This window comes from Sphaeramia orbicularis, chromosome 13 (genome assembly GCF_902148855.1).
Source record: "Sphaeramia orbicularis chromosome 13, fSphaOr1.1, whole genome shotgun sequence".
Lineage (NCBI taxonomy): Eukaryota > Metazoa > Chordata > Actinopteri > Kurtiformes > Apogonidae > Sphaeramia > Sphaeramia orbicularis.
Genome location: NC_043969.1, coordinates 26293889 through 26315928, shown reverse-complemented (window position 1 = coordinate 26315928; position 22040 = coordinate 26293889). Strand labels below are relative to the sequence as shown.

Here is a 22040-nt window from a genome sequence, read left to right as displayed (position 1 = left end):
TATAACTCAGATAAATGGATGTTTTCTGTTTCTCTCTCTCCGTCATGTCTGTGAGGCTGGCAGAGGAGTGTGGGCGGCCATACCAGCTGGGATCAGAGGGATGGAGAGTGCTGTTAGCTCACTCTGAGTCTAATAAATTTATAACACCTCCTAGTGTAAAACAGTCCAAAATGTTTACACAGTTTGGTCTTCATGCTATTAGTAGAATTTGAAAGTCAGCATTTATTGTTTTATGACCATCTGTCTTTAATATAGTATTTCTATGTTGGTCATTTGTTGTTATTTGTGGGCTTTATTATTGTAGCACGGCAACTTGTGTATTTAAATAATTCTCTGTGCATGTGGTTGAGTGTGTTTCTAGTTCATCTCCAGACTGTATAGATCTACCGTCCTCACTGGTGTCAGATCTGTCAAACTTTACATGATCAGAATAGTCTTCCTACTCTGCATACTTCAGGCTTTACACATTGAATGTTGAAATGAGGTCTGCTAAAGGTCTAACATTAACGTGATCACAGTAGGTCAGCAACCTTAATGAGACTGAAAAGATGGAACACATGCTGTCATGTTTGTAGGAGGTCTCTCTTTCCCTCCCTCTCGCCCTCCCTCTTTCTTCCTCACTGACTGTATATCTCTCTCTCTCTCTCACTCGGTGCGTGAGCGGGTGTTACTGAACATACAGTGATTGTTAGTAAGAGCCAGTCAGGCATCTGTATTTTACCGGAGAATCTTTTAGGAGATCTTTGTTTGTTCATACCAGCCATAACAAGTCATACTAGGTCATCTCACCTGAAGACTGAAGTGATCTCTGAGAGTAAGACATGGACTGTCACAATGTAAGTACAAGCTTCAGATGAACTTTGTTTGTTTGTTTGTTTGTTCATTTTTTTTTTTTTTTTTTTACCATGACTTTTGTTGGTAGATGCACAGGTAAATGCATGTTAACTGAGTACTGCTTGTTACTAGTAACTAGTGTTGTAAAGCAGTATATTTTCATGTGTGTTTTAAAAAGGTATTCTATGTTGAATCACAAATGATAAATTTCTTTCACATGAGCTTTAAGCTGCAACTAGTTTTCAACATAAATGGATAATATTACATAAGATTTGCGCCAGCACATTTTTCAGATTAAGTCTAAAAACCATGTAGCAATAAAAACAACAAAACCCATGAGAAGGTGTGTAGACAGTAAAATTCTGTCCAGCAGTCCTGCATCTCTGTTTATGCAAAATAACTGTATTCTGGCTCCTCAGTGAGCAGTCAGACAGAGAGGCTAATGCTGGCTGAACAGGTGGGTGGTCACACTCCCACACTGGAGGGGTTTCACTGGAGACATGATGCTGCTTCACCAAGGTAGTGGGATGACAGTGGGCTCATTTTGTGGGCTGCTTTTGTATGAAATGTCTGTTTCCATAGGCAAAGTGTGGCATGTAGCTGATGTGTTCAACATGGAATCTGATTTGGTGTTTACATAACTCATCAACAGCGATGGCGCTATTCCACTGACACTTTATGACAAGCCAGGATTTCTTTCTCCTCCGCCCACCCTATGTTTCCTTTGGGACAGTGGTGCTGTACTTTGACTGTGACTGTTTGAGCTACTGATGTTGACTGCAGCACCATTTTAGCTGGGTCATGCTTTTCTGCCTTGGTTACAGAGCAAGAATGTCCTTGAAACATGATCTTCCCAATGTATCACCAGTTTTGTAAAAATTAAAAGATGCAAGATGTAAAGTATAAAATCTTTTAACTTTGAAAACTCAGATTGGTATCATTTCTGCTAAATGCAGCGGTTAATAGTAGTTATTTGCAAAAGATGCTGACTCAAACATGTTTTCTCCCACAGTGTAACATGCAAGAGAGGGATATAAAATAAGAATTTCAGGTTACTGGCCTCCTGAGAGCTCCAATAAAGTCATGAAAACACTTTGCAACAAACACACAACATATTTTCGGACTCACAGGTAACTACTTCTGCTTTTTGGTCATCTCAGCAGGAGGACTGCAGCCGGCCCCAGGAGGAGGAGGACATCATGGACATCCCCCTGGATGACCCCGAGGCCAACAGGGCTGCTGCCAAGATCCAGGCTGGGTTCCGTGGGCACATGACCCGTAAGAAGATGAAGCCGGAGGACAAAGCAGAAGGGGAGGAGGTGAGCAGCACTGGGGAGGTGCTCAACGGCAGCCAGGGGGACACAGGTCAGTGGTGTAGAACCAGGGGATAAGACTAGGTCACATAATGCCGTTAAAGAGGGCATTATGGCTAGTGACTGTAAGGATGGTAACCACAGTGGGGGACGTGAGGTAAGTAAAAGAACATAAGTTAAAGTAAGGATATAAGATGCATAGTTTCATAGGAAGTTTAGAGAGTGTTAAGTTTGATTTGTATATGTCCCACTGGTTTGTCATTTCATCAGTTCTCTTTTAAGGTGTATAATGCAGAAACACCAATAGAGTTAAAGAAGGTAAAGGTAGAGGCAAAGAACTCATTTAAAAAGCTATATAATCATTAAGTACACATATTAGAGGCCCCCGTGAGTTATCCCAAGTGTGATTAATGCGGTGCATAAGTGAGTGACTCATTTAATTATCCCATAGGCACTCCAGGAACAGATGATTGAATCTTTCAATTACTTCTTCTGTTAAATGTGTTATGAATCAATCTGATTGTAAATTTGCGTTTAAAATTGCTTAAGAAAGCTTGGATTACTTTTAAAATGTCAAGCTACCGTTATACAAACCAAAATTAAACATTGCGTCATTGTGTTAAACTTATAACGGCAGATTTACATCAGAACACCTACATACATTTTTATGCGTGGAGCTTGGAGCATACTGTCAATCACAACACATGTGAATCAGAGGCGTTTCTGTCAAACAGGCCTTTAGTCCTTAAAAATCTGTCTTTGCCTTAGACAAAGCTGCATTTTCTCCTGTAATGTGGCTGACACAAGGGATCTGGTACGTCAAATGATTTTCCCTAACCCAGTTGCTGGCTGCCTTGCATCCTTATGTAGGAGATGTATTTATAACTCCAGGTGCATTAGGAACAGTATATGCTTCAGAGGGCCAAGCAGAATTAATGGACCTGTCGGACGGAAACCGAACATCCTGAGCACCTCCCACTGGGGGAGACCCCCTTTTTAAAGGAAGTGAGTTTTTTGAGTTTATAGCGATAGCATTCTTCAGCTTTACAACTTACAAAGCCAGTTTTGCAACAAAAAAAAAAGTGCAAAATATGTGTGCAAAATGCAAAACCTTTAAGTCATTTATTAAGTAGCAGCTCATCAGGTTTCTTCCAGGGCTTTTCACAATAGATCGACCCACATGTAACCTTGCATGTTGTGATAAAGTATTATAGCTTTCACCCTTGACAGATCGTGTATAACAGTTCTTTCAAGGCTCTGCAGTGCTTAACTACGCCTTGCCTATTTCTGTTTTTAGAGACAGGAGGATCGGGGGCAGTAGAGAGAGACGACACATCTGTGCCAGAGCAGTGACGCCCCTGTCCTGACCTGGATGAACAGAAGGAGGGGAAGCAAGGTAGCGAGAGATGGCTGGCAGAAGCTGGCATGGCTGGCTTTCAGGCACACCTTTTTACCCCAGGAATCATTTTCTTTTCAACACAAATTAGCTGTAGAAAATGAACAGTTTTGAGGGTGTGTTATGTGAATTTTGTGAACTTTAACACTCCTCTGCTTCTCCAGCAGTATCATCAGTACGGATGTCTTTGACCCAGAATTTGCAACTCACTGCATGTACTTGTGAAACTTCTGGTAGTGTGCTAGTTTTTAGATGATGATCTGTGAATGTGAAAATGAATGTCCTCTAAATGCTTACAGGGCTTATTTTGGATGGATCAGTTCATACCATCTGTGTATAAACCTTGTATGCATCAGCATTAGATTTGCGTACTTAGTGGCTTAATTTATTTGTTCTTCTGCATTGTTTTCTGATGTGCTTGTATCTTGATCATTTACCTATTTGACTTGCTTACAAAAATGATTAAAACATCAAAAGAGAAGTAGCTATGTATGTTCTATTTATTCTGTTGTTTACCGTATTTAAGATAGCAATTGCCTTGATTATCTTTTGAGTTCTCTGTTCACATTCTCAAGCATTTTTCTATAAATCTGATCTTCCAGAACAGTAAGCATGCAGTAATTACACTTTTTTTCCAGATGCATTTGGTTCAGCTTTATCGTATGAGACAAAGGTTCAATATGCTCTGTTGTTGTGTTGGTGGGTTCAACTTGTTTGACTTATGTTAAATCAGGTGTATGAAATTCCATTGTTAGAGTTTGCAGATCCTTCATGCTTGAAAAACAAATTGAATAGTACTTTGCTCAACTTTGCTGTAGAGTCGTGGCATTACACTAATAAATCCACCTCAAATATATGGTGAAATGTCTGTTTTAAACTTCATTAATTTGACTGAGGATCTCTTTATATCAAATCGTGCCTTTTATGTCACTTGTCCTTTCTATAGTATCTCTGTTGTAGAAGTAAGTGTTGAAGTTTAGATTTTTTTTCAACATTACAGCAACCAAAGCTGCTCATTTGTGTCTATCATGCAATGTAAGCAGGGCTGCTAATTGGAGAGGAAAGGTTTCCATGAAGCAGAAACAATGTTTTGTCTCCCTCGTGACTTTCTTGCACAAGGAATCTAATGAATAATTCATGAACAGAAAACTACATTTACAGTGACACGAGACACACTGGGATTTTATTTTGGACAATAGATATAAGAGGGAGATGGGATTGGCTCTGGCGTCCCCGGAACCCTCTTGAGGACTGTGGAATGGATGGTATAGAGATTAGATATGTCAGACCTATACACCTAAAGTTATACGATAATGTCATCAACAGGTTTATTGAGATAAACACCTACAAGACAGAGAATGATGTTTTGCCAGTGTTTCACATTGTACAGCCTACGTTTACAACAATATGGCTGTCTAAATAACAAAACACTACACAGTTTTACTTCACTTGCTAAGGTATTCTTGTTAGCTTTATGAGAAACAGGCTCGAGCATCTTCAGCCTCCCAGTGCTCCCACTCAGCCCACCCACACACATCTGAGCCATACAGCACACTGCACAAACTCAAACTGCACATGCTTTTTCACACAGGAAAAACACAGCCCTTACTTTAGTATGCAGATCCCACTCAAGTCATTCATTGTCACTCTCATGCACATGTACACACATACACCCACAGACACACAGATGCCTCTTGGTTGTGTCACCAGCTGCAGAGATAGGACAACCAACACGAGTCTTATTCTCAGTGGTTTTCCACAGCCATGGTGCAGAGTATTTCCTTCTCAGGTTGACATCCCTCCTCCGCCACGCTCTTATAAACATCCTCTATGGGTTTTATATGGACCTATTCTCTGTTCTCCTACTCAGTCCCACAGGTACCATGGCCACGTTCTTCTGTCTCTTTAATGACTGTGGGTGAACAATCAATATTCTGCACACCTCCAAACATAGCACAACACCCACTTGGTGCTGTAGATTGAAGTCTAAGAGTGAGAGAAGAGAAAGGTTTTCAAAAAAAGAATCTGCAAATCGTATTGGGTTAGGGTCTTAATAGACCCAAGGTTCATGAAGAGGCTACAAGCCCACAGTGGTGTAGCTGAGAATAACAATCCACCGTTGTCTTTTGCTTAAGCGAGGGTTATTTCAGGAAACCATCATCTCAGTGATCTGCTTGGTTGGTCTGTTCTCTTGCTCAGACAGTTTGTCAGCAAGAGGAGGTATCTGTACTCTCTTGGGTGGTAATTAGAGATGAATAAGCTACAAGTAACAGCAGGGGGCGCAATTATCTGCTTTCCAGTGGTTATGCTCATGGCTTTCCATCTTATAAGAAAGTATTTTTTTTATAATAAGTAGGTTGCACAATTTGGCAGAGATGAGAAGTCATAGACGAGTTATAATTCCAATAGTCACAACAGAATATTCAGCACTTCACAGATCATTGTTATACACTCTTTAATAATTGCAAATTTAAGCAATACCATGGAAGAGAGGCTGCAGCTTAATGATCTGCTCATTATAATGTTTATCACATTTTGTTTGAATCTGCCATGTTAAACCTTTGCTGTCTGACTCATGCTGAATTACATCAGTCTAGTTGTGCAATAAACTTGACAATGCCATGCACGTACACACACACACACACACGCACACACACACACACACACAGATAGACAAGCCTCGTCTGTGCCTGGTCTGTCTTCCTCTATTGACTGGAAAGTGTCCCCCTTGATTTAGAGTGTGTTAGAAGATGAGAGGAAGAGGGAGGTGCAGCTTTTACCAAGGGCAGAGGTGGAGGGTAGAGGTTCAGCTTTGATGGCCAACTACACAACAGTCTGAGCCCTGGGAGAGTGGTGACAGACAGCAGCTGTTCCCACATTCTTACAGCCTTCTATCAACCATGTTTCCTCCTCTGCATAAAACGCTCCCTTTGTAGTCAAACAAAAATGCTCTAAAATAAACCATAACAAAAGGCTGCTTTCTCAAAGTGGGAGTTATGACTTACAATGAAACAGGCTAGTCAGTACAAATAAGAATAATGATGCTTGAAGATCCCAAACACAATGCAATTAACTGATGAAACATGGGATCAGTATGTGAAAACATTTCTGACATCACTGTGACTGTTCAGACCTCTGGAGATTGTCAAGAGTTTTCCTTTAGTTTTAGACCTTTCGACCTATACGTTGCATTTTAAAAATATATATATATATGTTCAATATCTAACAGAAATGACACAAAAAGAGCAAAAGTGCAACAACATAAACCACAACTATCTCATTGCATTGTCAACAGTTTAGTTGCCACTTTTCTTTTGCTTTCTTCTCTTGCTTTCTTCACCATCACAGTCGTACAGTAATGTGACTTTTACACCACCTACTGGACAAACTGAGTTCAACAACATTCCTTTTACTGGCTATTAGTTCTTTCTTTTTTTTAATGATGCACATCCCAGGGATGTACAACATACAGACTATGCAACTGACAGATCATGTAGCAACCACAAGTAAAACGATTCAACCATTGTGTTTGTGTCTAGGTCAGCAGCAATTTGTGAGTTTATTGTGTGGCTCCGGTCCAAAGAGGCGTTTGCACAATGTGACAAAAGTGGGCCAGCGAAGGGGGATAGAGAGTTGTTTTTCAATTTCAGACAACTCAGGGGTTGAAGCGGGCTCCTCTTGAAACTGCTTTGGGCTGAGGTGCAGTCATTCTTCTCAGGGGGAATTCTTAAGAAATAGCTTAGCTCAGTATTGCATTCAAGACTTTAATGGTTTTGCTCAGAGTTTTAAAAAGACTGGGTGAAAAAAAAAAAGAATCAATATAGTCAAAGGGAAGTTTCTGAAATAACATTCACATTAAAATAAATAATTGACTTACAAGACAAATATTTTCTTTGGTTTCCCGTTTGACTGAGAGAATCTCATCTACACTGTTTCACAGGAGTACACACACATACACACATACACACACATAGTCAAACACACACAGTTGGCTGTTGTTGGAAGTGACTGGGGTGCTGTGAGGAGAGTGGGGCTCAGTGTGACTAGGCAGAGGCCAGTGTTGCAGGCAGGCAGTGGAGAGACTGTTGAGCCACAGAGACGTGCCCAGGGTGGATAAACCATGCTCACTAAGAGGGAGAAATACTCTGCCCAGGACACAAGATGAAGGTGGAGAGGAAGACCCCTTCCACAGGCAACAGTTTTACTGACATTCCTCCACTGCTGACGCTCTTTGGCCTCCTCCTCTTACTCTTCACAGGTAAGTTCAACCATTCACTCGGGCTTTTGCATGAATGTCACCAAGTAAACTGCAGATACCTATGTTAATAACATGTAACTGGCTTCTTTCACAGTTTATTTCTTTCTTTATATCAACTTATTAAACATCTGTATCAATTAAAGCCAACCCGTAGACTTTTACAAACTGTGCACTGAAGTTAATCTTTGTTAAGTTAGTCGCAGATTTTCCTTTTCTTTCTCTTGTGTTCCATGAACTGGCTGCTCAATGGATTAATTCACGGTTGCTGCTTTGTACTGGGCCCCATCACAGGCTCGAGGGAGCCTGGAGTGGCCTTTGTAGATTTGTAAGAAGAGGACATGTAGGTTAAGTGTGATTATATCAAGTTTTGTGAAGAGCTGTTAAATAGAATGAGGCTTTTTATTAAGAAGGGGAAGCTTTAGGTGAGGTCATATTAGTGGAAAATCTGTCTGTAGTTGACTATTTGGTAATCTGGGTAAAAAAAAAAAAAAGTGTGGTTTAGCTCAGTGATCTGTAACAGTGTTGTAAGCTGTTTTGGTAGAATAACTGGATTCTGTGTCTATCTCCAACTTCACCAGTGACAAAGAGTCTCTCTCCTTCTCTCACCCTCTCTCTCTCTTTTCAAGGGAGGAAAGTAGTTTCAACAATCATGCCCTTTGTCTTATTGCCTTGGCAACCCTGGTCAGGCGGACCAAATGGTTACCACGGCAATGAGGCGATGCCTTGCTAACTGCCTCACTGCAAAGAATAGCGAACAGTGCACGGTCTCTCCCTCGTTCTCCTCTGAGTTCTGAGTTCCATCACTGAGGCCTGTAACAGTAGGAAGCCCCTCATAGGCCCGCAGCCAATGTTTGGGCCTCCATGTGTCGAAGTACGCTGAGTTATAGGAACCTCCGCTGTGAACATAATAGCTTTGCTGTATTTGGTTTCCAAGACAGAACTACTCTATAAAGAATGAAATGTGACTAACACTATAATACCTTATCCCTGTATCTCTGCTGGAGGTGACGGATAATTGGGGAGCACAAATCACAGTTGGAGTTTTGCTTGCTCACTATGAGGGGTCATGAAAAAATTCCAGGGGAGAATGTCTGAGAACAGCGATTAAGATGTGACAGCCCATAGTTAATACAACTTTTGATCAAGTTTCTTTGAGTGAACTAGTGCCTGTAGAGACATAAAAACAAAACAAAACAAAAAAACATCAAATTTTGTCCAAACAAGTTCATTGTGAGCTGAAATTCTGGAAAACTGACACAGACTTGGACAGAATGCATTGTTGAAGGTATTATTAACACCTGTGCTGTCCCTGTGAAAAGAAGAAAAAAGAAAGAAACATCCAAACATACCTCTGGTGGTTTCTCTTCCTGAGCATATGGCTGTTTTTGTATGACAGGCTGCATCCAGGTGAGAAGGAAACCAGTGCAGAGAGGGAGGAGTGGGGAGGGGGTAGCTGTGACCAGGGGTGCATTCAGACACCTGCTTTAAGTAACGGAGGAACTGAATTAACCTGGTTACCCACTGTTTTAATGGATCACCTTCACAGATCAGTGTGTGATGAGACATGGCCTCAAATACAGTTATAAGCAAACTAAGTAAATTACCAAATCCCATTTTAAGATATTTTAAAAACCATGTTGGATTAATTTATTGGCAAAATAATTAAGAATCAAATGCATCTTAACATAATAGTTCTGGCCAAACAATAGACTAAATAGACAACTAAAACCCTTGAAAATACATTACATTTAAATACAATAGACTGGAATTAAAAGGATTAGAGGAGCTTATTTTAATTTAATAGGCAAGAATCATAAAAAATCATACATTTTCCTCAAGGAACTTCTATGTCACAGGTGTCAAACATGTGGTCCAGGGGCCAAATCCGGCCCGCCAAAAGGTCAAATCCGGCCCCTGGGATGAATTTGTGAAATGCAAAAATTACACTGAAGATATTAACAATCAATGGTGTCAAAATCATTTTAATTCAGGTTCTACATACAGACACATGCAGTCTAATTAGATTTCAAGTGGGTCAGACCAGTAAAATTTTATCATTATAACCTATAAATAATGACAACCCCATATTTTCTCTTTATTGTTTTGGTGTAAAAAAAGTAAAATTACATGAAAATGTTTACATTACCAAACTATACTTTTACAAAAAATGTGAATAACCTGAACAAATATGAACAAACGGAAATGTCTGCAGAAAAGTAAATGCAATTTTATCAATATTCTGCCTGTTACTAAATGTTTTGTCCGTTGGTAATGCACATGTGTAAATGATAAACTGATAAACCGAGGCATAATATTGTTGAAATTGCATTTGTTTTTCTTAAGACAGTTCAAGTTGTTCATATTCAGATTTTTAAGGAAACTTTTTAGATGTAAACCTGATCATAATATAGTTTTACTTTTTTCACAGTTATCATTTTACTGGTCCGGCCCACTTGAGATCAAACTGGGATGAATGTGGCCCCTGAACTAAAATCAGTTTGACACCCCTGCTCTATGTCATATACAGTATAATAGTTAACATAACAGGCTTAGAGACGAAAGTACTCACAGAAACATCCAGTGAAGTACAAAATATACAAATATGCAAACACAAAACACTGTCTATAAAGGTCCAAAGCTACCAGAGGAAATCCTGGAGTAACCATTAAAGGTCTATGAAAGACTAATGGTATGGAACCAAATAATATAGTGTCGATATTTGATTTTCATTCATTTTCAGCATCTCTGTGTTTCTGCCACATACAGCTCATATTGTACTGGAAGGCAAATGTCACGGCCACTTTGTATCAGCAAATATTCTGATTGTCAAAACATAGATGAGGCACCCAGGATTAGAGTTATTTACATGATAAATACACAGAGTAACATACATGTGACCTGCGTATTAGTATTATCTGTGCGTACTGTACACTGCACTTAAACATTCTGGATCAGGGGTGTCCAATTCTGGTGCTTAAGAGCTACTCTCCTGCATGTTTTTGATGTGTCCCTCTTCCAACACACCTGATTCAAATGATAAGTTTATCTTCATGCTCTGTAGAAGCCTGATAACGACCGTCAGGTGTGCTGGAAGAGGAAAACATCTCAAACATGCAGGAGAGTAGATCTCGAGGACCAGGATTAGACACCACTGTTCTAGATGAAACACCAGCCATGACCAAATGATTGTCTTTTCTCTCCAAAATGACTTTTAACAGCATTGTTTGTACTTTTAACCCATTTCACAAGCACATACACAGAGACAGTTAACTGTCTGCAACAACAGGGAACAGCAAAGTCAGTTTAGTTATGTTTGTTGTGCTGAAAGCATCCAAAAAAGGCACAATAAATAAAAATAAAATAAAACAATCCATCCACTGGCCTGCAATATGTTCCTGCTTTGGAAGGCTGTGCAATAGTTTTATGCACTGAAGCAAAAATAATGCACTTTTCATTTACAGGGCTAATAAATCTTACCTCGAATATGTTTGGTTCTTTGTTGCTACATTACAAGATAAGGGTTTATTAGCATGTTTGTCTGGAGGACATCTTCAGTGGATTCACCTAGAGGACTGACAGTACTGAGAAAGTTCATAGTTTGGTAACTTTCTTTTACATCACAGTTTACATCAACCTTGAAACATAATAAAAGCTATTTTCATGACTTTAAAATGTTAAAAAAGTATAATGATCAGTTGCAGTCTGCAGTAACAGACTGTTCTAAAACATAAAAGAAAAAAAATATTTGTTGTATTGCTTAGAGCTTTCAGGATATCTGGAATATTTTAAATAGTTGACAGGTTGTAGGGTCAAAAAAGCACAACTTGAGAACATGCTCAGAATACTGCAGGCAGGTCAGAATAGGTGCTTATCATACTACATGTTAATCCTGCCAATTGTTAGTAAGTATAAATGGAAAAAAAAAGCAACATTCTGATTTGATCTGTGTCATTGTGGTTGTATTTTGCCCAATTTTTAGTCTTAGTTGATTTTAATATTGATCTGTCACACCACTGGCTTTTACTTGTTTTATGAAAACTATATGCAGGAACACAAATTCTATGTCACACATCCCAGAATTCACTTGTTTTCTTTTCTTTCTTTCTTTCTTTCTTTCTTTCTTTCTTTCTTTCTTTCTTTCTTTCTTTCTTTCTTTCTTTCTTTCTTTCATTTAATTCAACCTAAGACCCTACACAGAATACATATCACTCATAAACTTCACTGACATTAACACCTGCACACTCTGCCCCAAAGCAATAGAATCATTTGGATGCATTTTCACATACCAGTTAAACAGTTCAGGTCAGAGGTCATGGGTGAGCTGTCCAGGGTCCTCAGCCTCAGCAACTTCATAACTTATCAGGTGACCGCTCCGCACTTACCATCCCCAAAGATCTCCAGACCTCCATAATAGCTTTAAACATAGGCAAGAACGTCCCAATTTAATGCAAAAACAGGACAAATCTATCAAGAAAATTACCCTACAAGCACCCTCACCTCATAACCTCCAGATTTACCAAATGAAAGTTTGTTATTGTATTTCCTCTTAATTGTGTATCTCTTCATCTTGACCATATATATTTATAACAATAATAATAATAATAATAATAATAATAATAATAATAATAATAATAATAATAATAATAATAATGGATTCAATTTCTATAGTGCTTTTCAAGGCACCCAAAGCGCTTTACATTATTGATCCATTATTCAATCACTCTCACATTCTCCCTCTGGTGGTGGTAAACTACATTTGTATCCATAGCTGCCCTGGGGCAGACTGATGGAAGCATGGCTGCCAATTCATGCCAAACAGCCCCTCCAACCCCCACTGAACATCCATATACATTCATACACTAGTGTGAGTAACACAGGAGGCAAGGTGGGTGAAGTGTCTTGCCCAAGGACACAACGGCACATGACTAGGACGGAGCGGGATTTGAACCACAAACCCTTAAGTTATTGGACGGCCTCCTGGGGCATGGCCGCCATGGCTGCCATAGATATCTATGTATCTGACGTCTTATCTATATCCCTATGATTGTCACCAAAAATGATTTGGTGCCGTTTCTTAGTCAAACCAGACACAGTAAAAAACAAGAAAAGCACTTCAAGAGTGCAGGCCCTCTGCCAAGGCAGATCAGTCCCCTGCCCTTGAGCACCACCAGAATGTAATCATTTGTTCCTTGTGCCAGTATCAACATTTCCTGAAAATTTTATCAAAATCCATTCATAACTTTTTGAGTTATCTTGCTAACGGACAAACAAACAAACAAACAAACAAACAAACAAACAGACAAACCCTGATGAAAACATGACCTCCTTGGTGGAGGTCATAAATAAAATATGAGTCAAATCCTTCACCTTAGGATATCTTGTGTGCTTTATACCAATTCAGTGCATGGTGCTGTGTGTTTGACTTGAGTCTATGTATTGAATGTGATGTCCTTGTGATTTCATATTGTCAATTTTATACCTTTTGAAGGATTTAATAATCCTAAAAAGGAAAAATAAATAAATAAATAAAATAACAATAAACCCAAACAGCAATATTCAAGTTAAATGAAAGTCAGAATTATACTTACATAATACAGGGCCCAAGTAAATTAGCATTTTTATTTTCCACCTCTGTTGTGCAAAACCCCATACCCATATTTCTTTGTGCTTGTGATTGTTTGTACTTTTATTTGCAATAGTAATTAGAACAGCAGTAATTAGTGTCATTACGGTAGAAATCCTCTATTGTTTTACTACACATGAATAGGTTATTCCTCGGGCTAAGCGCCAAAGGCTGCCTTTGTTTACACTGCGTCCTTATGCAACCCTCCATTATTCCTGTATTCCTCTGCTCTCCATGTCATTGTTATACCTGTATGCTTTCTTCCCAGGTGAGGTGTCAGGGGTCAACGTGACGAGCCAGACGCAGGTGGTGAAGGGCACGGTGGGCAGAGAGGCCCTGTTGTCAGTCACCTACTCCAGCAGCAGCTCCGACAAGCCTGTCATTAAGTGGCAACTAAAGAGGGACAGAGAGAAACCTATCACCGTGGTGCAGTCAATAGGCACTGACATCATCGGGAACCTGAGGCCAGAGTACCGCAACCGTATCCTGGTGTTTGAGAACGGATCGCTGCTGCTTCACAACCTGCAGCTGTCAGACGAAGGGGCGTATGAAGTGGAGATCTCCATCACAGATGACACCTTCACTGGAGAGCGCTACATTGAGCTCACTGTGGATGGTATGCAGATTTATTGTCCTTTCACAGACCTGGATCTTCTCATTTTTCATAACATGACTAAACAGGGCAAGGCAGTGAAGAGGAGTTATGGGCCAAAAGGAAAATCAGTGCCAGTTAAAAATACATTGTCTATAAGATCAAGTAGTTGCAACGCTGAAGTTCAGTTTTAAAAGATGAGACAATAATGACTCATAACACTGGTGAGGTTTTAAAATGACATTTACTGTTGTATGATTTTACAGATCAGTTTGCTTATATAACAAAAGATCAGCCGGCATCTCATATTAGTGAATTCACTGTTAAATCCCTCCATGTGTCTGTCCTCAGTTCCAGTATCCAGACCTTATATCCAGATGATGGCCTCTTCTGTGCTGGAGTACAGCGAGCACTTTAACCTGCACTGTTCCCATGATAATGGCACCAAGCCCATCTATGGGTGGCTGAAAGGAGGCAAACTGCTGGTTAATGACTCACGAATGCTGCTTTCACATGACCAAAAGGTGCTCACCATCTCACGCGTTCTGATGTCAGATGATGATGTCTACACCTGCACAGTGGAAAACCCCATCAGCAGCATGAAGAGCATTCCAGTCCGGCTCACTGTCTACAGTAGGTGGCATGTTACACCGGTAGGATCACAAGCTATGTTAAGTTTACCATTAGGATGTTATAGATGTGTATTGGATGCAAAATTCCTTCTATGTTAATCAAACAAGCGAGTTACAAACCTCATTTCAGCTCTGCAAGCAGCCATTTTCAGTGGCTAGCAAAAGCAATTATCATCTCATGCTGACCCATACACAAGCATGCCTGCCTCTCTAACAATGTTGTTAACAACAAGTGCAAATCCAGGACATGAGCACAGTAGAGTTGGCTCGGAGCGACTGATACTGGGCGCCAGTAGAGAGCCACATGTCAGGCAGGGAGACTGAGTGTGTGTAATCCAATGAATAGACAGTTATTTATGAGGAGGGAGCAGAAAAATAAAGCAGGTGGGGAGGAAGCTTTGCCTCAGTGGACCTCAGTAATCCTTACTTCATTATTGCCGTACTGTGATGTGCTGCATGAAGAGACAGCAGCAGGCCTTCAAACTGCTCCCTATTCCCTCTGCATGCATAGCAGCATGGCACAAAGTCTCAAAGTGAGTAACCGGTTGTACTGCTTCATTGCACTTTATTCAAGCTAGCACACTCAAAAGATTTGTCAAGCTGCGAAAAAAGCAATGTTACCTCAAGATGCTTGAAATAGTGAACATTTTTCTTGTATTATGGCCTGAAAGAGAAATTGTTCCCAGTCTCTGTGGACTTTGGCTGTCCCTGTAAACTGAAATGTCAGGAAGAAAAATGAGAAATGGTTCAACGAGGTTTAACAAACAATATACTGGTAAAGCAGGTCAAACTTGATGTTTAATCTATGTGAAACAAAAGAAAAATTCAATGTGAGGAAAAAAGCTGCATACACCTGCTGCTTACACACTATCCCTCTCTGTGTCTTTCTTTCTGTCTTTCTCGTTTTTCTCTCTTTCTTTCTGTCTGTCTTTCTTCCTTTTTCCCTCTGGTTTAGGAAGGAGCTCACTATACATCATCCTGTCCACCGGGGGCATATTCCTCTTAATCACCTTGGTGACAGTGTGTGCCTGTTGGAAACCGTCCAAGTAAGAGCTACTCTCTTCTTTTTCCCTTTTCCCCCTGTTTTTTTTTTTTTTTTTTTTTTTTTAACCCCTATCTCTCTCTCCCTCTCTCTCACTGGCTTTGAACTTGTACTAGGACAGACATGGACAGAATATCAAGTAGCTCAATTGTGTAACCAGACTTTACTACTCCAGCAGGTTTTTAACAATCTTTAAGTGGCAGGGTTTCAATTTTTTTTTTTTTTTCTGCTGCAGAAAAAAACACCGACCAGTCCCCCAAAGAGCTCCCATCTACATGGAGCAGAGTGAAAATGGCCATGATGGTGAGAAATCACAATGAATCATATTGTCTATAACAATTTTAGTGTTAATTTGTGTTACACATATGATAAAATGTTTGTTTTCGTTGGCAGTTGATGTTGTACCTAAACCAACCACACTTGGCCGGAGGAGTCCGATGCCTCTTTATGTTCTCAATGAAGATGTAAGTGAGGCTTTTTTTTTCCTTAATGCTCCTTAATGCTGTTAAACTCTCAACATCTCCACCCAGCACTCCAGTTACAGGGACTTTTATCAGGTTTTTTCAGTGGGACTATTGATTTTAAAACAATATAATTGTTCTCATGTTGGTTTTTGCTCTCAGTTTGGTGTTTCCTTGCAGATTTGTCATATTGGCAAATGAATATTTTACAAAGTATACTGACTAATATCAGGTTTTTCAACTGCCATTATTGACTTCGAAAAAAAATAGTTGTTCATATCTAGGTTTTTACTCTTGCTTGCTGATTTGTCTAATAGTTATGAACAAATTTGTATTCAGTTCAACAGTTGTCCAGTTTCTAGATGATGTCTAACTAAAATATTAGATTTTTTCTTCCTCTAAAATCCTCTAAAAAAGCACCAACAGTCAGCTAACCTCTATGATGGTGTTACCAAATGGACAAAACAACAAATGTACCATCATCTTGTTCCAGGAGACTCTTGAGCGTCTGGAAGAATGTTCTGTTGCCAGCCAATCAGATATGGGTGTCCCTGCTACCTATGCTCCGGTCCTCCCTCCCTCCTCCAACAGAACTGAGCGGCCCATCTGGTCTGCCCCTCGCAGGTACCCCCGTAGCCCCTCTCCCCTGGCACAACCCATCCCACAACCCCCTCCAGGAACTTCCCTGCGCCCTGTCCGCTCCCCTGCCCACTCCCCTGGGTCATCTCCACGCAGTTTTAGCCCAATAAGAAAGGTCCGGCCTCCAGTGGGGATCCCAACCAGCCACCTGCCCGTAGAAACAGAGTGTCCAGGTCCCAGCGATCAGACCCACTGTCCACCTCAACAGTGACAAGTGCTGGAAATGTCCAGTAAAATTTGTACATAGTATGTTGGTCTTTTCTGTCATATAGAAATGGATTTTATGCACAATGATAGAAGATATTTGATTTGACTTTGCAAATCAAGATGAGTCCACTTTAACTTGTTGTCATTTTACTCCATTATCCTTCAACTTTTTCCTCTATGGCTATGCACAGTGTATCTGTAGTCTTTAAATAAAATATTCACCCGGTCCACCAGCTAGTCCACCAGCTGCGACAAGGAGAAATTTCCACCCGTGATATGTATTTTTTCTTTTTGAATTTTCTGTAAACATCTGTATATATGTAAGTTAAAATGTCAAGAAGTTGCAGTTGCAGTTTTGGTTTCCTTTTGAACAAGTACACCTCACACATTGTTCATTAGGTCAGTGCATAACCTACAGAAATAAAGAAATAATAGTTTGTGGTTTGTCATTTTTTTGCAACCTCAACAGAACCACTCTGCATAAACATTAATCCACTATTAAACATAAAGTTGGAATTATTTTGTTTTTAGATGCATTCCTTTTTATTCCTTTTTATACATATCAGGTTTCACCTTTAAATTAAATATGAAGTCCTACATTGTCACAGTCACTTCATGAGAAGAGTTAAAAATATTTTATTCCAACTTTATGAGCAACAGTGTATATGTGAAGCCCCTTCATGAGTATGGGGGATATTTCCTTTCTTGTCCATTAGGTGGCACCCACACCTCTCTTTAATGTGTGTCAGTGAGGGAGTCGAAATGGGACAGATTTACTTTTGTGATTTTAAAACTATAATCTTTTATCTATTTTTTTTTGTGTGTGTTTGGAATTCAACCTTTTGTAATATTTCTATGCTTGTAATCACATTACTCTTTACTTTCCCTTTCATAAGCAGCCTTTTTGACTAGTGACGTACTGCCTTTTGCTCTTGACTCCTCAACATAAGAAGGGCAACAAAGATCAAGCTTCTCCTAAACACACAATTGCACCTAATAATATCACCACCACTCAGTCTTACCTCTACTTTAAGCCATTTTTATATTCTTGATTGCAGCTTTTTCAATGAGCTTTAAGTGGGTGACGTGTATCTTTGCATCAGGGTAATAGTAATTGCATATACGTGTGTATGTGGATTATTTTATCACATAAGAGACGAGTATGGACCCAAAAAATTAGAAAGATTAGAGGCTCTTCTGAACTATATTCAGCACTGAGGTACAGACTTGTATCAGGGTGCCTGATGCTTGCAAACATGAACATAAAGTAGCCTGGTCCATCACTATTATCAGGATAATGTGTTCCTTTCAGGTTTCCAGCTGGACATCTTTTGTCATGAAAATCCAGATGATTTCATTTGTTGCTTTAATCCTGAAATGTATCTTCCATTACCAAAGGTGTGATGAGCCGAGCATTTACACAAGCAATCTGATCTGCCTGTTTTGATCTGAGCTCTGCAGTCTTTGTTCTGCTTGAAACATTATTTATATCTTGGCACACAGCCTCATGAATACACATGCATGAACATCTGAACACACAATCTCAGGTAAGCACACACACACATACATTTAGGGTTCAACCTTTTTGTCACTTATAGCTCAATGAGAATAAAACAAAATGTCCAAAGTGGGTCATACTAACGGTACAGAGCACCTACGTTTTGTTTATTTTATCCATTTTGATCTCACACTTGTATATCGGTTATCAGTGTTCCTATCATGTTCCTGCTTTCATCCAGCTTTTCAGAAAAGCATGGGGGCTCAAGCCTTAATTAAACTCAGGGGAAGAGGATCACATCTGTGTGTCTGAAAGTGTGCAGGGCAAATGTGTCATATGACTCAAACAGAGATGATGTATGACGCTCTTCATCTTTAATTAATTACCTCTTTCTCCCGCCTTGTCAAGCCTTCTCACTCATCCTTGATCACACATCCTGTTGATGTCAAATTCCCTGAAGACAGTCGTGACTAGATGGTTGGAAAGCTCTTAACTGCCATAACAGGTAATTCTATAGAGCATTGGCTGTGGTCTTTGATGTAGGTCAGCAAACAAAAGACATGAAAAGAGGTTTTGTCCTGTTACCACCTGGTGCAACCAGGAAGTGGTTTGATCGGATCCACTATCTTTTTGGCACAAAGATGTCTCAGCTGAATTACTTATTTCTGAATAAAAATGAACTAATATAGGTTGATCATTTGATAGCGCCTCATATTGGTATCCTGATTCAGTTATATCTTTATACTTTGTATTTTTTAGAGAAGGCAAATAGAAATATGAATGATGATGAGTTTGTTATGTGGCAAAACATCATAAACATATAAAGAGTAGAGTAGAGTAGAGTAGAGTAGAGTAGAGTAGAGTAGAGTAGAGTAGAAGTAGAAGTAGAAGTAGAGTCAAACAGAGTCGAATCAGAGCAGAGTAGAGTGGAGTAGAGTACGGGGGGGGGCTGAAAAGTTCATAGCCTGACTAAGAAGGAGTTATTCCACAGCAATGAAACTTGGCATATATTAAATTCAACCGCTCCCGATACTAATTGCATGGTTTCCTTCCAGATAAACCCACATTGGATAAATAATTTAGGACTTTGAAAAGTAGTACCAGAGACATTTCATGAACCATCCGTGGCACCGTGGTCTTATCAAATGTCTGCAGAAAAAGGGGTTTACCCCCAAGGACATTCATGCGGACATGGTTGCTATAGGGGATGATGCTCCAGCTTTATCAACTTTGCAAAACTGGGAAGAGGAATTCAAGAGGGGTAGGGAGAACGAGGGAGGGGTGAAAAGCAAGCATTTTCGTGAAATGTCTGTAGTATTACTTTTCAAAGTCCTAAATCATTTATCCAAAGTGGGTTTATCTGGAAGGAAACCATGCAGTTTGTATCAGGAAAGGTTGAATTTAGTGTATGCCAAGTTTCGTTGCTGTGGAATAACTCCTTCTAAGTCAGGCTATGAAGTTTTCAGCCCCCCCTCGTAGAGCAGAGTAGAGTAGAGTAGAGTAGAGTAGAGTAGAGTAGAGTAGAGTAGAGTCAGAGTAAAGTGGAATCAAGAGAGTAGAGTAGAGTCAGAGTAGAGTAAAGTAGAGTCAGAGTAGAGTGGAATCAAGCACAGTAGAGTCAGAGTAAAGTAGAATCAAGTAGAGTCAGAGTAGAGTGGAGTAGAGTCAGAGTAAAGTGGAATCAAGTAGAGTAGAGTCAGAGTAGAGTGGAGTAGAGTCAGAGTAAAGTGGAATCTAGTAGAGTAGAGTAGAGTAGAGTAGAGTAGAGTAGAGTAGAGTAGAGTAGAGTAGAGTAGAGTAGAGTACAGTTAAGGAGAGTAAAACTTTGAAATCCCCAGGTGACCGTGTGTCTCACCCACAGCAGCAGACTGACATAAAACTAACATTCCTAAACATTTCCATACTGTGTATAACATAATTAAACGTGCGCACTTGAAAACCCTCGGCCTGACTTATCAGGCGCACTACTGCCCCCAGTGGTCTGACTTATTAGTGCATGGCATAGTTTTTGGACAGACGGACGGACGGATGACTGACTGATTACTATACCTGTATAGTTGTACTAAAACTGTACACAACGCACCAAACACAGACTAACAACACATGCCGCTGCTATCACCTGTTTGTCACCCAGTAATCATAGAAAGTAACACCAGCTGAAGAAAATCTAATAAAATCACCTCCAGACCCGATTGCATTTGTACATCATCACAAAATCAACTTAATAAATAATTAAAGCAGGATAAGGGTGATTGCTGTCACGTCCATCCTGAGGTCAGGACTGATCTCTTTCGTGATCCGAAGGTTTTTCCATCTTTTCTTTATCAGTATTGTTTAAGATGAACCATGGTGCACAGAATACATTGTCCCCTGGGTAAAAAAAAAATTAATTTAGGGCAACATAGATTTGGCTTCACAAGAAATATATCCAGACAATCCATGACCTAAGCACCTGCTGCATATGTTAGAACATGATTAATGTGAAATCCTGGAACATGTGTTGCGACATGTGTTATATGTATTTCAGTCTCTCCATGACCATTTATAAACTGCTGACAAAAATACAGTACGTGCACTTTAAAATGTCTTGGAGAGTTCTCTGCTAAACTCATCTGACCAAACCATCTGCTAGACCTGTTTTCAACAATAGAGCAGATGAATGGACCTACATAGCACATACACACACACACCCTCTCTCACACACACACACACACTAAAACAGGGAAAACACACAAATTGTATCAGTGAGGATATAAAACAGTCAATCACTGAAGAAAAAGCCAATCAGACTTTAACCCATAAAGACCCAAACATCTACCATCTACCAAAATCATCTATTAATATAAAATGTTTAGTACCTGTTGATCCACTAACACATGTAAATAATTGGTGTAAAATACAGTTTGTCATCTTTTCATGGTCACCAAATATGACACATTTGGGCACACATTTGGGCTTGATAGTTACCATGGAAACACCGTCATCTTCAACAACATTGATTCACCATTAAATAATGACAGTGGAAGGAGACGCTTGGTTTATGTTCAGGTTTGCTGAAAAAATCACATTTTCTTCAGTTTTCTCTTTTTTTTAATAATATAAAAATCTTCAGTTTTACTCTGAGCTTTCAAAAACATCTACATAATTAGTAAATTAACCCTTTCATGCATGAATTATGAGAACCTTAATAGGTCAAAACACAGTAATGTCCCATTAGAGAGCAAACTTTAATTGATTGTCATTCCAACATTTATTTCAATACAAAGTAGTTCGTTGTTTTGGATAATCCCTTATGGTCCAACTGAAGTAAAAATGAATTTCAAAGTAAAAATGTGGGTCAAATTGTCTCTAAAATGTCCCTTCAGAGAGATTTTGACTACCATTTTTTGACCCTAATCAAAATATTTTTGCTGAGTATTTTTATTCCTCTTTAGGCAAAAAAACAAAAAAAACAATGCGATTTAAAAAAATTTTATGAACGTATTTTTCATGGAGTTGCAAAAATATCCACTCAGCTGGACATCATGTATTTAATTTTTGAAGCA

General features: G+C 39.5%; 2 protein-coding genes across 3 annotated transcripts; both read left to right on the top strand.

The window, feature by feature from the left end:
* Positions 1-617: 617 nt before the first annotated feature.
* On the top strand, positions 618-4399 carry nrgnb (neurogranin (protein kinase C substrate, RC3) b). 2 transcript variants are annotated; one of them, XM_030153089.1, is made up of 3 exons: positions 618-836; positions 1995-2199; positions 3445-4399. In XM_030153089.1, the coding sequence occupies exons 1-3, from the start codon at positions 822-824 to the stop codon at positions 3498-3500; spliced, it is 276 nt and encodes a 91-aa protein (XP_030008949.1). In that variant the 5' UTR covers positions 618-821; the 3' UTR covers positions 3501-4399. The 2 variants fall into 2 exon arrangements, with proteins under 2 accessions (XP_030008949.1, XP_030008950.1); XM_030153090.1 differs by having other exon boundaries at positions 634-836; positions 1995-2153.
* Positions 4400-7202: 2803 nt separating this feature from the next.
* Positions 7203-17436, top strand: hepacama (hepatic and glial cell adhesion molecule a). The gene is made up of 7 exons (XM_030152833.1): positions 7203-7801; positions 13693-14040; positions 14368-14649; positions 15604-15694; positions 15926-15993; positions 16084-16154; positions 16645-17436. Exons 1-7 carry the CDS (start codon positions 7705-7707, stop codon positions 16999-17001), a joined length of 1314 nt encoding a protein of 437 aa, XP_030008693.1. The 5' UTR covers positions 7203-7704; the 3' UTR covers positions 17002-17436.
* The last annotated feature ends 4604 nt before the right edge of the window (positions 17437-22040 follow it).